Source organism: Polistes canadensis, unplaced genomic scaffold, assembly GCF_001313835.1.
Source record: "Polistes canadensis isolate GaletaPanama2010 unplaced genomic scaffold, ASM131383v1 scaffold_31, whole genome shotgun sequence".
NCBI classification, from domain to species: domain Eukaryota; kingdom Metazoa; phylum Arthropoda; class Insecta; order Hymenoptera; family Vespidae; genus Polistes; species Polistes canadensis.
The window spans coordinates 731,365-749,145 of record NW_014569578.1 but is presented as its reverse complement, the minus strand read 5'-3'; the positions used below and the strand labels follow the sequence as shown (position 1 = coordinate 749,145).

Genomic DNA, 17,781 nt, shown 5'->3' with positions numbered 1-17,781 from the left:
TATATATATATATATATATATGTATATATATTTATATATACATTATCTTCATTAATATCGACTACTACACGAGCTACAGTCCCACAGAAACAAAATATAATAATTAGTCACGTAAGTTTCCCGTTCAATCATTATCGCATTCTTTTACATAGCAAATTCGGCAAGTTCTCAAATAGCGCGTTATGGATATACGCAATAATATCGACGACGATCATGCTGGCCGCGTATTTTTTTGTCCTCTAGGTTCGTTTTTGAATATTTCCTGTACCGTTCACTTTGAGATGTGCACTGTGCCTAGCACGACCGGCTGGATTATCGGCAACGCAAGCATACTCTCCGGCGTGTTCTCCCCTTACGGACGGTATCGTCAAGGCCGATACTCTATCCCCAAACGCGGTGATACCCACTCCGTCTCCTACTTCTAAATGGCGTCCCTCGAACAACCACTTGAGCGAAATCGGTGTGTCCCCCTTAACGACCGCGCAATGGACGATTATCAGATCACCGGAGTTGGCCTCATCGAACGAGAATGGCTGCAGATGCGGGGAGACTGTCGAAAATAGGCAGAGAGAAAAAAAGCAATAGAAAGGCCAAAGAAAATAGAGAGTGACAGAGAAAAAGAGAAAAAGAGAGAGAGAGAAAGAGAGAGAGAGAGAGAGAGAGAGAGAGAGAAACGCGACAAACGTCATTAATTTAACGTCTTTTACAAACGAACTTCGCCACCTCTCGTTAACCCACTTTTTCAAAGAACCTATGTTTTTTTCCTGAGAACAAGATCGTGTTCGAGAAAAAAAAAAGACGAAGTAGAAGAAATCAAAAGAAAAACACGAGTAGACTCGTAATAGGACTGAAAAAATGATTAGGAGTTGGTAGAGGATAATTCTTTTGGTGACATTTTCCACGATAAATCCTTAGAACAAGGCATTGAAAATATATAAGGGATTGAAAAAGGAAAAAAGAGAGATCGTTATGCACCATTGACGATCAGATCGTCCGAGAGCTCGTGCCTTCCGGCAAGGTTTTCCGCGATACATGTGTAAGTTCCTGCATGAGCTGCTTGGACCGATCCTATGCTTAGTATGACGCCTCTTCCCCCAAGATCCAGCACTGAGATTCCAGAGTGTGGCGAAATCTCGTGACCGTTTAAGGTCCAACGGAGCTTCAAGGGTTGATCACCCTCAATCACTGCGCATGGTACCGTTACTACTTGACCCGAGTTTAACGGTTCTTCTCCGAATACGAATGGCAACAATTTCGGAATGACTGGAAATAGAAATAAAGTAGAAAAGAAGCTACCTCACTAATCTTGCAATCTCATCACGCTCCCAATAACTGCTCTAAATTCTTCTAGATGTACTCCGTTTTTCATTAATACTCAGTATCTTGACATTTCCAATGATTCTCGCCCTTCACACCCTAGATGTTTTTCGATTCATTAAATGAGTTCAAATCAAAAACGAAAATATATGAAAAATAAGAAAATGAAAATGATAGAAATAGAAAGAAACGAATTGAATAAATAAAGAAGAATGAAGACCGATAAAGAAAATAGAAGTGTATTGAGCATAAAGAGGATTATGCTTCATCGGAACGGAAGGTAATGTAGAAGGAAGTTAATAGAAATAGATTGGGATCTTTGTTGCAATATCAGGGAGTACGTGTACCGTTGACGTCCAACTTGGCCGAATGAGACGTTGAACCAGCTACATTTGATGCGACACAGGTGTACTCCCCGGCATGTCTTGCAGCAACGGACTCGATGGTTAATTGCTTCACGCGTTTTCCGGAATTAGATACAATCACATCCATCCGATCGTGATTTATAGGACGACCATCAAATGTCCAAGTAATCTCCAGAGGAGAGTCGCCCTTGGTAACGACGCATTGCACGGAGACCAGGTCACCTGCGTTAACCGGTTCCTCGCCAAAGGATATTTGTCCTATCTGCGGTGCGACTGCGACACGAATCAGCAAGAAAAGAATAAGCACAGTAACATGTGCTCAGAAATATCAATGAACTCTCATGGAAAAAAAAGAACGATAATTACACGATGTCTCATTCTGTTTAAAAGGATCTTTCCTTTTTCCTAGTCTAGACATTAGGCAATTAACTAATATTAAGAATAATCTGCCTAGAGTTTCCTTAATAAACGGACTTGCTCATAATTTTGGAGAAAGGTACTGGTATATTGGATGGATTCTTGAGGTAATAAGAAAGTGCTGCTAAATGGAAAGTTTGGATGCATTATGCGATGCTTTTAACGTCGTTGTTTGAATGTCTTTAATATACCATTAACCGAAAGAACGGCCGAACGAGTGACGGTTCCAACCAAATTGCTCGCGATGCAACTGTACTCGCCGGCATGATGCGCGGTTACAGAGTCGATGGTTAGCAGAGATGTCTTTTTGCCTGTTTTCTGGATCGTTATGTCTGGATGCGTGCGAGCTGTGATCGGTTCACCTTTTAAGCTCCAATGAATATCGATCGGTGAATCACCCTTGACGATACTACAAATTGCCGAAACCTGCTCTCCCCAATTAGCCGGTTCATCCCCGATCGAGAAGGGTGCGATCTGCGGTGATACTAAAAAAGATCGTCAACGCTAATCAATTTCCCATTAGGCATGTTTTTATATGCCCTTGGATAATGAAGGAAAGGTGACAAAGAAGGGACAGTGGAAATGGTTATAGAAGAACGAAAGAAAAACATGTTAATTATTTCAAAGGGGTAAAACGGAAAATGCACTGCAATCGTAAGAATTGTGTTACATTCATGAAAGATGCGACCTGTTCAAACATTAGTAAAAAGGAAAGCATTATTGCTCCGGTACGTTTCTATTAACTAATAATGTGTGCACGCGAATTTAATGGCAGAGTGAACACATCGTTCAATGCATATTTCTATGATTTCAATTGAAGGAACAAGCTTCTGAGTCCCTTTGTGTACCGTTTACTGCTAATATAGCCGAATAACTAGTGGCTCCTGCTGCGTTCGAGGCTGTACAAGTATACTCCCCGGCGTGCCTCGCGCTCACGGCTTCGATCGTCATCAGGCTGACCCGTTTTCCAGTGCTCGATATAGAAACGTCTCCGTGATTGGCGTCGCTAATAGGCTCACCGTTTAAAGCCCATGAAACCTCGATCGGTAAGTCACCCTTTCCGACCGTACAAACAGCCGAGACTGCTTCTCCCCAATTTGCAGGTTCGTCGCTGATCGAAAACGGTACTATTTGTGGCGCGACTGTAAGTGATTTGCAAAGGTATGACAATTATTATCAAAACTAATCAATTCTAAACGAGATTATCGAGAGAACCAATGAAGTATTTTGTGAACGACCTAAAGAGATAGCAAGATCGTTTTACGTGTTGCCACGATTGTTTGATGAAAATATTCCTTGAGTCTGCTCACTTAAGCCTACAAATACATTCCTAGTATGATAATGTTCATGTAGAAAATAGCTTTCATCTCCGAGAATAGATTTAGAAATAGAACTGTCGTAAATTTACGACAACATGGAATGGAAAAGGAAGAGAAAGGAAGGAAGAGAAGAACTTTTCTTATCTTTGCGGATAGGTCAACCAAGGTTGCTAGTGAGAAATAGAAATAGAGAAAAATAGATAAAGAGAGAAAGAGATAGAGACGTGCCCGTATAAGACATGCACGCGCATTACCGTTCACGGCTAAAGCAGCCGTGTGACTGGAAGCACCGGCATTGTTTGACACTGTGCAAGTAAATTCTCCCGCATGTCTTGCGGCAACGGCATCGATTTGTAGTACACTTAGACGTTTACTCTTCGTTATCATAAACTGATCTCTATATTCGTCGGTTATCGGCTCGCCGTTGAATGCCCACGAAATGTCCATCGGGAAGTCTCCTTTTTGAATGGAGCAGGTAGCTGATATCGCCTCACCCGAGTTCACCGGTTCGTCGCCAAACGAAAAAGGAAAGATCTGCGGTGCAACTAATAGAACATGCTTGTCGTCAATCGAAAAACAAGTCAACATTTGTCTCTAAATGTATCAAATAAAATTCATCGAATACTAAGGTTTCTATCCAAATGGTTTAATTTTCCTCGTCGCGTATTTTCGAGTCCAGAAAAATATTTCCCTTAAGAGCGGATAATTAGTCTCATGGTAAAACAAAATCTGGATCGATGGACGGGTGGGTGATTGATAGAGCACGCTTGTTGTCGACGGACAAAAATTTTGTTTCTCTAAACAAGACCACAAAATACAATTTTTCAAATATCTAAATTGAAATAGTTCGAAATTTCGTCATCCCATACCACCGAGTGCAAAAATTTTAACGGTATAAATAATCATAAAATAAAAGAAAACATAAGGCCCAATGGCAGGATGATGGATAGGTATGTATGTGCTGTGCAAAACACATTGAATTATCGTGCAAGCGTGCTTTCAAAAGATTGGTACCGTTAACAGCCAGGATGGTCGAGTGAGTGGCATTGCCAGCTCGGTTTGTGGCGACGCAAGTATACTCGCCCGCGTGTCTTGCAGTCACCGACTCGATGCTCAATGCGCTCATGTGTTTATTGATCTTCGTTATCGTAATATCTGAATCATCTGGGCCTATAGTTTTGTCATTAAACTTCCAAACAATCTTTACGGGAAAATCGCCCTTCATGATGGAGCACGTTGCCGAGACCATGTCGCCCCAATTCGCAGGACCGTCACTGATCGAGAAAGGACCTATATGAGGTACCACTAAAATGACAACGTTAATTGTGAATCTAATATAAGATCATATTAATGGTACGAAAGATTAACGTTTCTTTATAAATTTACTATAGAAGAAAGAAACCTAAATTATCCTGACACGAGTAAATCAACCGATTCTGAACTTGTTCAAAGGATTTTATTTTGCGAAATATATATTTAGAGCATCATCTCCAAAGCGAACGATCCTACCGTGTTAAGTGAAGGATAGAACAAAGGATCGCATTAGTGTTGTTTATCCGCTGAAATGAACGCAGCCAACAACAACAATTCCGTACATGCATGGATGCTACAGAAAACTAGAAAAAACTAAGTGAAACGCATAAATCGTTCTACCGTTCACAGCTAAAGATGCGGAATAACTGGTTCCACCAGCAACATTGCTGGCTATGCAAGTATACTCTCCGGCATGTCTCTCTGTAACCGCATCGATTGTGAGCAGACTAACGCGTTCGTTAGTATTAATCCATACGTCCGAACGATCGCGAGAAATCGGTTCACCGTTGAGAGCCCACTCGATTTGTACAGGACGATCGCCTTTCAGCACGGTGCAAGTGGCAGTTACGGTGTCTCCCCAATTCGCTGGTCCCTCTCCCATTTCGAACGGCATTATTACCGGAGCGACTATCGTGAAAAAGTTATATGAAAAATATCGTTTCTACTATTCGATATACCCCAAAGTAATTGAATGTCCAATATACAATATCTCCTTTCTTACGAATAATCCACAAATCTGTCACAAGTCGATAGACTAGTGGATAAAAAGGATAAAGAGGCTTAAGAAAGGAAAAGTATTGGAAAAGATAAAATAAGGAAAAAGGAAACTGACTATAAAGAAATAAATGTACTAATTCGTGACATGCAGACACGAACAGCGATAATATATAGACGGAAGACGTTATTGTACCATTAACGGCCAACGTCGCGGTATAACTTGTTCCACCAGCCACATTACTGGCGATGCAAGTATATTCGCCAGCGTGACTCGCAGTAACTGCTTCGATCATAAGTACGCTGACACGTTTGGTGATTGAGATCGATATATCAGGATAATCATGAGAGATCGGCTTGCCATTAAGAGCCCATTCGATTTGTACAGGTTGATCACCTTGGAGGATGGTGCAAGTCGCGGTAACGGTTTGACCCCAGTTTGCTGGTTCTTCTCCCATTACGAATGGCATTATCCCCGGAGCGACTATCACGAAAATGTTACATCAAAAAATATCGTTTTTACTATTTGATTGACCCCAAAGTAACTAATTGTTCGATATAAAATATTTGCTTCCTGAACAGACCTGCAATAACTAGACGAACCAAAATCTTAATTAAAGTGACAAATGGATAAGAAGGAGAAAATAGATTAGGAAGAGGATAAATATCTATAAAAAATAGGAACAATAAAAAGAAAACTGTCGAATGATGGACTAATTCGTGACATGCAGACACGAGCAGCGAAACGTATTTGTACCGTTAACGGCTAATGTCGCGGTATAACTCGTTCCTCCAGCTATATTACTAGCGATGCAAGTATATTCGCCGGCGTGACTTGCCGTGACCGCCTCGATTGTGAGCAGGCTGACGCGTTTGGTAGTTGCGATCGATATATCGGGATAATCGTGAGAGATCGGCTTGCCATTGAGAGCCCATTCCATTTGGATAGGCTGGTCACCCTGAAGGATTGTGCAAGTTGCGGTAACGGTTTGGCCCCAGTTTGTTGGTCCTTCTCCCATTTCGAAAGACATTATCACCGGAGCGACTATCATAAGAAAAAGTGTCATCAAAAATATTGTTTCTACTATCCAACTTTATCCCCCTAAAATGATTATAAATCTTCGCTACAAGACATGTGCTTCCTTAAAAATCGATCAACAAACCTGCAATAATTAGAAAGATGACAATTTTTGTTTTCCCAATAATTGGATAAGAAGGAAAAAGAGGATTAGAAAAGGATAATATGAAAGAAGGAAGAAGGAGAAATGTCGAACGATGGACTAATCCGTGACATGCAGATACGAGTAGCAGAAACGTATAAACGGAAAACGTTATTGTACCGTTAACGGCTAATGTCGCGGTATAACTCGTTCCACCAGCCACATTACTAGCGACACAAGTATATTCGCCAGCGTGACTTGCAGTTACTGCTTCGATGGTGAGCAGACTAACGCGTTTGGTGGTTGCGATCGATATATCAGGATAATCGTGAGAGATCGGTTTGCCATTGAGTGCCCATTCAATTTGAACAGGCTGATCACCTTGAAGAATCGTGCAAGTCGCGGTAACGGTTTGACCCCAGTTCGACGGTGTTTCGCTCATAACGAAAGGTGCTATCCCGGGTGCGACTAAATCAAGGCAAAAGAATAGTTTTTTTTTTTTCAAATTATTAATATAATGTAATCTTCGTCGTCGTTATAGCAGCTCCTCCTAATACGTAAAAGTTGCTTCGACACCAAAGAGAAGACCGATCCGATAATAGATCAATGAAAACAGTGGGGCGATGTGAATTATTGGATAAATAGAAATAAAAAAGATGTGTAGGTGAATAAAAAGAGGATGCAAAGATTACTTGGCAATTCTCGTACCATTAACAACCAGAGTCGAGGAGTGGCTCGTTGCTCCAGCTTTGTTAGAGGCTGAACAAGTATACTCTCCTGCGTGCCTCGCGGCGACCGACTCGATGCTGAGAATACTATTTTTTCGTGTAGTTGCTACGATATTGATGTCTGAGCTATCAGGACCGATTGGCTCGCCGTTCAGTGCCCAAGAGATCTCGATTGGCACGTCACCCTTCACGATGGCTCATACAGCGGTAATCGAGTCTCCCCAGTTCGCTGGCTTTCCCCCGATATCGAAAAGAGCGATCTCTGGTGAGACTGGAATAAGTGTGAACAAACACACGATATTTCTCAACTACAATTTCGTTTCGTTTTATACCTTGCGCCCTTATTGTGAGATATGCCTAGCGAAAAGGAAGAGGAAAAGGAAGACACCGAAGAGAATCCCTACGAAGAAAAAAGGAAAAAATAGAAAAAAAAAAGTAAGGAAGAAAGATAATTGGATAGGTCGACGTTCCTTATGCTGAGTCGCTTGATCTAATCTTGGTAAAGTACCGTTCACGGTTAATTCCGCGGAATAAGTCGTTGCTCCGGCTGCGTTCGAAGCGACACAAGTATAAGTTCCGGCATGGCTAGGGCTCGCCGAATCGATCGATAAAAGACTGTTCCTCTTGGTGGTCGTCACAGAGATTCGTTGGCTCTCCTCGACCGGCATTCCATTTAAAGCCCATGTAATCTCGAGCGGAGAATCACCGCTGACGATGGTGCAAACAGCTGATACCGATTCTCCTGAATTGACAGCCTTGTCGGCCATTTCGAAGGGTGCAATCCTCGGCGATACTGCCAATTATACCCAGAGATCGATACTGTCTATTTTTTAAGATATCGTTCAAGGATATAATGATCGTGAATAAGATCTCGACTATCTGGCCAAAAGCAACCTATCGAAAGGAATGTGTAAGAATTGGTTGTAGGCTAAAGAATATCTTTAGTATAGGATAAGGGATCATTGTTCGTTTTACACCACACACAAGTCCTCGTTCCTCAGTGTCTGTTACCACACATTACTCTAATTTTAGATGAGCTATAAAAACTATCGAGTCGACCGACCAACCACCCAGTTAATCGATTTCGATGTTTACAGGAAAAAGGCAAATCGTACCGTTAACAGTAAGTACCGAGGAGTGCGTGGCGGATCCGGCTGCGTTGCTCGCAGTACACGAATATTCACCCGCGTGTCTTGCGGCTACCGAATCGATCGTCAAAGTGCTGGCCCGTTTGTTGCTTCTGTTCACAATAATATCCTGACGATCGTAATTCTGATTCGTCTGCGCGCCCGAAACGTCGATCGGCTGACCGTTCAACGACCAAACAATGTCAACAGGCAAATCACCTTTTATTACGGCACACTGAACGGTCGCCATTTCTCCCGCGTTAGCGGCTTCGTCGCCGAACGAGAAGGGCCCGATCTGTGGTGCCACTGTAAATTGATAAAAACTCCAGAGAAAAATAGACCAGATCCTGAAAACACGCGTAGGAGCTGTCGAAGAGAGAAGGGGACGGTCTTAAAGATTACAAAAACGGAGAATTTAACGGACAAAGTGACATTTGGGATAATGCTGGTAGTCGTAGTACGTACGTCTATGAATATTCAAAGCTGTGCACTCTACGCAGCACGATATTCAAGTACTATTTACGTCATTAGCATGTAGCCATGGATACCTCGAAAGAAGCTTCCGCAAGAAGGGAGTTGTGGGATGTTGGAAAACGTGGAAACACGACAGCAGATTCCAGGCTTGTTTAAATATTCAAGACATTAAAAAAATTATATATACATATATATATACATATGTGTGTAAGTATATATATATACATATGTATATGATAAAGCGATACGAAGAAAATAAAATGAGTAACGCGTGCCATCGCCTCATACGATGGATCGTGTTACGTTTTTCCTGCCGTTGTCTTATATATTCTATTAGAATCATTTTATCAAATTTAAAATAATCAGTTATGAATTTGAACGTGAATGCAAAGACAACAGCAGTACACAGATTTAGATATATACGTTTATGCATAATATGTACTCTGACCTCCAACAAAGAATTAGTACTCTATGTAGATTTACTGCGGATTACAAAAAAGTTTACAAGAGGATAAATACTAAAAGTGTTTGCAAGGTAGCAAAATCTTTAACGGAAGCGCGGTGTACCGTTCACCGAGAGAATAGCCGTGTGACTGTCGGAGCCTGCTGTATTGGTCGCTATGCACTTGTACGTCCCAGCGTGTCTCGCAGCCACATTGTCGATGTTCAAAAAGCTGACCCTCTTACTAGATACGATATGAATATCGTGTTGGGACGAGTTTATAGGGACGTCGTTGAATGTCCATCTCAATGTCACCGGAAAGTCACCCTTGACGATCGTACAAGCAACAGACAGCATCTCGCCGGAGTTGAGAGAGGTGTCGCCAAAACTGAACTGAAGAATCTGCGGTGCGACTGCGCGAACGACACGGCAGCACGGACGAAAGAGTACGATGAGAAAAAGATTTCGGAATGGATGATGATGTTGTTGTTGATGATGATGATGATGATGATGATGATCGAAAGTAGATAACGTGTACGTGTTAGCAGCTGACTTTTCACAAATCCGAACGCGATGGTTCTCGCGTCTGATTCACGGATTACGCACGTGTCTCCGATGTCTCATTTATTAGACCTACGTTCGGTATGATAGAGAGATGCATGGAAAAAAAGAAATCAAAGACGGAAATCATGAAAATTAAGAAAGAAATTCGTCAAGTAAGCAAGCAAGCTTATCGAAACGTTAAATAAAAATAATTGTTTAACAAAAAGAAAAACATATCCTGTGAAGTGATCTGATCCGACCGGAAACATTGGATAGGTAATGAAGTATAGAAGTTGCAGGGAAAGCATGATTGATAAAAGTAAATGATTAAGGACGGAGATCATTCTTACGAGAGTTCACGCGCGTAAATACCATTTACTGTGAGAAGAGCCGTGTGAGATGTAGCACCAGCGCGATTCGAAGCGGAACAGGTGTATTCTCCCGCGTGTCTAGCCGCGACCGATTCAATAGTCAAAACGCTATTTTTCCTGTTTGTGCTTCCTATCACCACGTCGGATCCGCGGCTGGTGTCGATAGGTGTCCCGTTAAAGGCCCAGGATATGTCGAGAGGTTGATCGCCTTTCGTTATCGAGCATGTCACCGATACGAGCTCGCCCCAATTCGCGGGTTCGTCACCAAAATCGAAGGGTATGATTTGCGGTGCAACTGGAAAGAGCTATAGAAAGAGTCTGGTCACGCTAGAAATGTTCACCGTAGGTTATATAGACCGGTGAACGCGTGATTACTAGTGCTAAAGAGGAACTTGGTATGGCGGTATAAAGAAAAAGAATGATGGCCGCAACGCTGTGGAACCTGGGACGGGAATAGATATTTATTTTTGGTGATATAAGAAGAAGAGAAGAAAGATAGAAAAAAAAGAGTATGTTAAAAAAGATGGAGAGAGTCGTACCGTTTACAGTTAAGGTCGCAGATCGACTGACTGCACCGGCGAGATTTGACGCGGAACAGGCATATTCTCCGGCGTGTCTCGCCGAAACGCTATCAATGCTCAATGTACTAAGATGATTGCTGATTTTTGATATCGTGATAGCAGTGTCTTTTGACGTGTCAATTGGTACACCATTGAATGACCAAGATATATCCATAGGCATATCGCCTTTCAGTATCGAGCAAGGCACCGACACGAAATCTCCCCAGTTGGCAACTTCGGTATTGAATGCGATCGGTAGAAGCTGCGGGCTGACTTTACAAAAGTCCAACATCAGTCAGATTTAATTATACCGTTCGCATTTTCACATTCCGCAACATAAATACTACAATTTTAATTCGATTCACGATGACGGCTTAAAAAAGGTAGCTGGTAAAGTGTCCAGACATATTAAGTGGAAAGCGATCGATGGAACATAAGGAATAAAGAACAAGAGAAAGGACAAGGTTACCTACTGTGCACGCTGCGGAAGTAACTGTGCATAGAAAAAAAAAAAATAAAAAAAATAAAAAAAAAATTAAAAAAAATTAAAAAAAAATTAAAAAAAAAAAATTAAAAAATAAAATTTAATAAGAAGACGAAGAAGAAGAAGAAAAATATAAAAAAAAGGAGTTGTCTAGGCTGAGAAATCATAGTCCCGAACCATTGACGGTGAGAGCGGTCGAGTAGGAGGCCGTCCCAGCCGCGTTTTCAGCGGTGCAAACGTACTCTCCCGCGTGCTTCGCGGTGATGACGGAGATCATAAGCATGCTAACGCGATCCGCGACCTTCTTTGCGAGCACGCCGGAAGAACCGCCCATCTCTTCTCCGGGGTAGCTCCAACGTATGTTCAGAGGCAGATCGCCAGTCGGCACGATACATTGCAGATTCGCGAACTCTCCGGCGTTCATTGGTAGCTTCATGAACGCGAACTCTTGTATCGTGGGTGGCACTGAGGTTTGAGGATCGATGTATGGATGTATATGTATGATCAGATCGCGTACGCGTCTAATTAATCTCGTTTTTAAAATAATAATTATTTCATTTTTTCTTCTATTTCTTTTTTTCTATTTCTTAAATTGATACATTATAAATAATGCGCGATTAATTGCAATTACGTTATCGATCGAAAGTCTACAAAATCCTGAACAAAAAATACATAACGCACGATACTTTATTGCTTTTTGCTTTTTCTTTTTTTTTTTTCTTTTATATACTTTTTGTTTGGTTAAATCGCGAAGAGAGAAAAAGAAAAAAAGAGAGAAATTTTAATCAAGAAGATGTGTATCTATTTAATTTCTTACGATCCGCTTGTCGGCCACCGCCATACCAACTTCCAACGAAAGACTCCTTGGGTACGGCACGCTTTTGTCTCGCCTTTTAATTATAGAGTCTGCAATATCTTTAACGGAGCTTTGCTATCCGCGTCCTCATCGATGTATGTATAATACATAACATAACCACGTACAATCTTTTATGCACGCGAGATTCACGGATTGATCGACAAAATATATTTTGAAATTAAATGATCGGCGACGTAGGGTGACAAAACGACAACGTAATCGAATCTGCCAGTATGTTTTCTCGATTGAAACTGGCGTCTATCGTACGAATGCTAGCTGAAAGAAAAATATCTTTTTGTTTGCTCTTTCAACACGATCGCTACACATAACATAAATTATATCCTTTTGAGTCCTGCAATATAATGTTATTACATCTAAGGTTTTAAACTAAACATTTCAATCGAGTTATACGCAAAAATCGACAATTTTTTTAAATATAATTCATTATTATTATTTCAAATTCTTTAACCTTTCAACTGAAGATAACGAACTAACTCGAGATACTAGTAAAACAACGCAGGTAAATATTAATTCGATATATTAATGGTTTTTTTTTATTGAGGAATATACAGGGTATTCTATAATTGGTGGTTTACACAAGCAGGGGCTGATTCTATATAAAAAAACAAACATAATTGTTTTTGAAATTTGTCGAGTACGATTTTAATTAAACTTATTTTCTTCGAAAACAAAGTCAAAATGTAGAATCACCCTCTGCTCGCTTGTATTACCAGTTACAAGATACTCTGTATATTTGGAATAAAGTTAATAATTGCGTAAAGCGCAAATTATTATTTTACTGTTCTCCACTTAAAAGGTTAACGAATGTATTGTAAATTTGAACAAATAACTGTCAATATTACAAAAATAGTTTTAATAAAACAACACTTTAATTTCAAAAAATATTTTCAAGTATTATAATATAATACTTGAAAAAGTACTTGAAAAAAAATACTATTAAAATCGCATATATTTCTATATTACGATTGAATAAATTTGGAAAATGAATTTATATAAAAACGAAGATATCATACGATCCACGATGAAAGAAAATAAATGAATATTTGAAACTTACCCATAACTTGAACTTCCAATGTTCCTCGAGCGCTGTATCCTTGTGCATTTCTGGCAACACATGTGTACGTAGCCTGATCGCTCATTCGTTCGACGTTTTCAATGATAAGGGTGCCATTGGGGAAGACCTTTTGCTTTCTGTTAATGGGAAGTACTCTGGTATCACGTTCCCAGACAATGCTTTCGATGGGATAACCAGCAACCGGGCAAGTAACACGTAGAGTTTCACCAGCAACGATAGCTTTCTTGTCCATATGACGAATAAATGGTAAGCCATAAACATTGAGACGAGCAGAATGTTCAGCAGAGCCAACCTATAAATAAGCATGATAGAAAATAAGCACTTTTTCAATCGAAGCTTTTTCTCAGTAGGAACAACTGATATTTTATAATTCACGTCAATGACTATAACACTTTTTTATTATTTTCGGTGCATACATGACTATTTTCATTGTTATAATTCCCATTATTTCAAAGTTAAATGTCGAATCGAATTTAAATAACAAATTTTTGTTGTAAACATATTTTTAGTATTAATTTCACACATTAATCTATTCATTCGTTTCACAATTAACATCAACACACATACGGAAATATTTAGATTTGAATACTACACGTAAAGATCCAAAAAGATTTCTTAATATCTGAAGTAATTTCGGAGATAATCATTCCTTATATTGTTCACTATATAAAGTATAGGATTGTGCCTAATGAATAAGATCTGTCGAGTTCATTTAAAAGATGAAGATAAAAAGATAGTATTTATATACCTTTGATGCAGCAATACACTTGTAAAGACCTCCATCGTTGGTGTGAATGCTAGAGATGTTCAAATGAGAGACGACATCACCGTTGACCGTAACGTATTGTCCTACTTGTCCTCTTTCCGTGTTGGATAACCGTTTTCCATCGAGTTCCCAGGTGATTTCAGGTGTAGGATTTCCGCTGGCAACACACTTTAGGAACATGCTGGGTCCGGGTTGAAGAGTCTCCTCGGGAAAAGCTTGACGGATCTGTGGTGGTTCGACTATCAAAAGCAAACACAATGTTCATATAAATGCAATATTTATTTCTTTACAAGGTTTTTTTATTTTATAGAGGAAACTTACATCTTCCTCCAAGTTTCAGTTCAGCGGTAGCTTGAGCACTTTCTTGGTCATTTCTAACGAAGCATTGATACATTCCCTTATCTTCCTTCTTAACACTTTCAATCCTGAGTACTGGTTCTTCAAGTCCAAGTGGCTTTCCATCTTTCAACCATGAGATCGTCTTAATCGGATTGCCTCTAACGTTGCAAGTGAAGGTAGCTGGTCTTCCAAAATCAATTGTCTGGGTGCTGGGTTCGATTTCAGCGGCAAGCGGTGCAGTAACGGTCAAAACAGTTTCCACGCTTTCACCACCAACGGAATTGTTAACGATGCAAAGATATTTGCCAGAATCTTCAACACGAGCCTCACGAATGATCAGAGTACCGCTAACCTGACGAACACGATCATTCAGCTGAACAGGTTGACGACGGGATGAACCTTCGATAAACTTGTACCATCTGTAAGCAAATAATAACAAATGATCGATTCACGTGTCAGCACTCGACCCAATTAAACTCAAATCTTTTAAGACTATCAACCCAAGTATACGAAATTGATACTGTGAGTTTTATCTTATGTGAATTAAAATGAGTTGGAGCAAATGGTATTTAAAAAATAAATTTCAAACTTTGATCATAAGATTTAAGTAAGTAATAACGTAATTATAAAATATTATTACGATAACGAGATAATCTAACAATCAACTTAATTATAACGTGTATGACCCAAATATTACAATGAAATTGATTTAAAACTTGGAAAAGAGTCTATCCATTTGCTCCATTCTCCAGTATTTTCTTTTTCTTATAATATAGAAGGGCTTCGGGGGCGTCTCTGGGCACGGGCTTCCAATTTATCCTTCTCTTTTGTACCATTTTCTTTTTTTCTTTTTTTTAACATCGAATCAGTGGCGCGTGTATCACGATACGCGAAACTCTATCTACTTTCATATAAGTCATAGAGAAACGTTTTGAGAAGCTAGTGAAATGTAACAATCACGAAGCAAAATAGGCTGTTGGAAGTTGGAAGGAGAAAAGGGTACAATAGTAGTGACAAATACGACACAATAGAAAAAAGGTCTATGTGCATGGAAATAAACACGTACAACGAAGGCAAAGGGAAAACGAGTGGGTGTGTGCACCGAACCAACACTGTATATACGTATCTACGTATATTATCTATGTAAATGTGTATATGTTAAGTGTACGCTGTGTATGTAATGTCCAATGGAGAAAAGTGAGAGAGAGAGAAAAAGAGAAAAACGATATAAGCGTGAAAGCAAGTGCGAAAGGATAGCTGCATATTATCTCTTGCCTTCTTTTTTCTCCTTCTTTCTATTTTTTTTTTTTTTTTCAAATTTTAATCGATATGCAACGCAACCATCAACGTTTATCAATTATCGATATTCTGACTTGCGGCTAGAGTACTTCAAAGATAAAAAAAGAAAAATAAAACAACGAAACCATAGAAAAACGGGAACGATGGAAACATATTCAGTCAGCTGATGGAAGAAACAAATCGAACACTCTGTATAAAATGTGCTAACTATGTAATAGAATAATCGTTCACTTTTAATGATATAATATTTTTCAATGTTAATGGTTAGAGAATTTATAGAATAATGGGAAAGAATTGTAAAATTGTAATCATTCTTCCGATGTAACTGATCACTGCTCGTTCTCACATCATTGAAAAAAGAGAATTATTCGCATAATATTTAAATAGAATGGTATAAAAGGGGATCCCTTTTCGTGCAAGAAATAATAATAATGATTAAGAATACACGAAATTGTTCCGTGATATCGAAAGAAAGGAGAAAGAAAGAAAGAGAACGAACACACACGAGGTATGGTCGGATATTTGAAGTTTATTTTTTTTGTCAAAGAAAAATGTCGACAAAAGCATTTCGATATCTCGGTTGACAACTATCATATCAGAGACTTGATCAAAATCGCGACGGAAACGTTTTTATAAAATATAATGATGACTACGAAAAGTATTATTTTTTCTTTTCTTTTTTATTTTATACTATATTTGTGGTTTCTTCGTTGCTCGACAAATAAAGAATGAGAGAGTGAACGAGTGAATGAGAGAGCGAGAGAAAGAGAGAGAGAGAGAGAGAGAGAGAGAGAGAAATGAAGAAAGGTTTTGCGTGACGTCAAAGGGAATGAGCAATAAGAATGGGTGAACGGAGGCACGAAGGTGGCGAGGACTTACCAGCCAGATATCGTGGGACTTATTGGAGGTGTGTAGAGGTGCAAGGCAACATTGTTCGCCCCAAATGATCGGGTGACACCCACTCGGTCCACCCGTATCAGCACCGAGGTTACCAAAGGAGAAGAGGGTCCGCATCCTTTTCGAAGTCGCGCTATTGCTTCTGTCACCTATCTCGGAGTTGCACCGCGAGGATCCAGTTGGCACTGAAAACCAACACGTCCGATTGGCTCACCCCGAATGACGAACATACATTGTGTCAATTCATTATCTTACGTCTTTCCTTCCTTCCTTTTTTCCTTCCATCCATCCATCCACCCATTCTCTTTTCATCTTTTCTTTTATTTCTTTTTTTTCTTTTTTATTCTCATCTAGCAACTCTTTCGGATTTGTATAATTATTCAAACTTTACGTTTCTTTATCTATCATCGATCACATCAAAATTGTCAAATTTAAGATCTAATGGATATTTACAAAAAAAAATAATACAAAAAACCGTCCTGTTATATAACAGAGGATATGATTCACAGTGAAGAAGTAGAAAAAGAAACTAGACTAGTATGATTTTATTTCTCCAGCATTTATTCAAAACAATACTATCTAAAACCCAACCTTCTTTTCTCCCTTTTTCGCGAACTTGTCGATGTATAGATCCTTGTTAATACTTTGAGTTTGTTTCTAATTTGTAAGAAACAATTTTTTTTTGTTTTTATCTATTAATCGCACTTTTTCTATATCTTTCTTTTTTTTTTTTAATCGATCCTCTTGCGGTACCGCCACCCGACACGGGGTAGAGGGTAAGGAAAAATTTTGAAAGAGAAAAAGGGATTCCTTGAAGGATAGGAGAATAAAAGACTAATGAGAAAGGAGGGAAGGTAAAAAGAAAGAAAAAATAATAAGTAAAGAAAATGATAGAGAAAGAGAGAAAGTTTGAATAAAGAAAGAGAGGGAAGAAAACTATCGGAGGTGTGTACCTAGTTATCGGGGCAGGAAAGCCTTGTGCCGCACACGCCAGAGCCAGAGACTCGCCCTCTACCCCGCGGTACTTATTAAGACCGTCTCCAGTCCCCTTTGGGGCAGTGTGACCGGATGGTTCTGAAAGGATAATGCAATGAGCATAGAAAAGAGAGCTAGCTCGTCCTCGTTCGCGATCCATCGAGGAAGCCTCTCGATCGACCGGTCTCGTCGACTCATTAATTCATTATTATTCTTGT

At 39.6% G+C, this 17,781-nt stretch overlaps 1 protein-coding gene across 47 annotated transcripts in view; it reads right to left on the bottom strand.

Annotated features, from left to right (window-relative positions):
* LOC106784137 (Down syndrome cell adhesion molecule-like protein Dscam2) overlaps positions 1-17,781 on the bottom strand; it is a 66,785-nt gene that overhangs the window by 12,209 nt on the left and 36,795 nt on the right. For 26 of the 47 annotated variants that reach the window (XM_014743315.1, XM_014743313.1, XM_014743316.1 and 23 more), the window contains 4 exons: positions 14,375-14,811; positions 14,036-14,292; positions 13,267-13,579; positions 10,293-10,586 (listed from right to left, as the gene is read on the bottom strand). In XM_014743315.1, coding sequence (XP_014598801.1) covers positions 10,293-10,586; positions 13,267-13,579; positions 14,036-14,292; positions 14,375-14,811 — 1,301 coding nt within the window. Of the gene's footprint in view, positions 1-975; positions 1,264-1,664; positions 1,956-2,290; positions 2,585-3,672; positions 3,964-4,432; positions 4,724-5,071; positions 5,360-8,449; positions 8,768-10,292; positions 10,587-11,512; positions 11,801-13,266; positions 13,580-14,035; positions 14,293-14,374; positions 14,812-17,781 lie in introns of all 47 variants that reach the window. The other 21 variants (XM_014743306.1, XM_014743330.1, XM_014743332.1 and 18 more) reach the window with 8 other exon arrangements.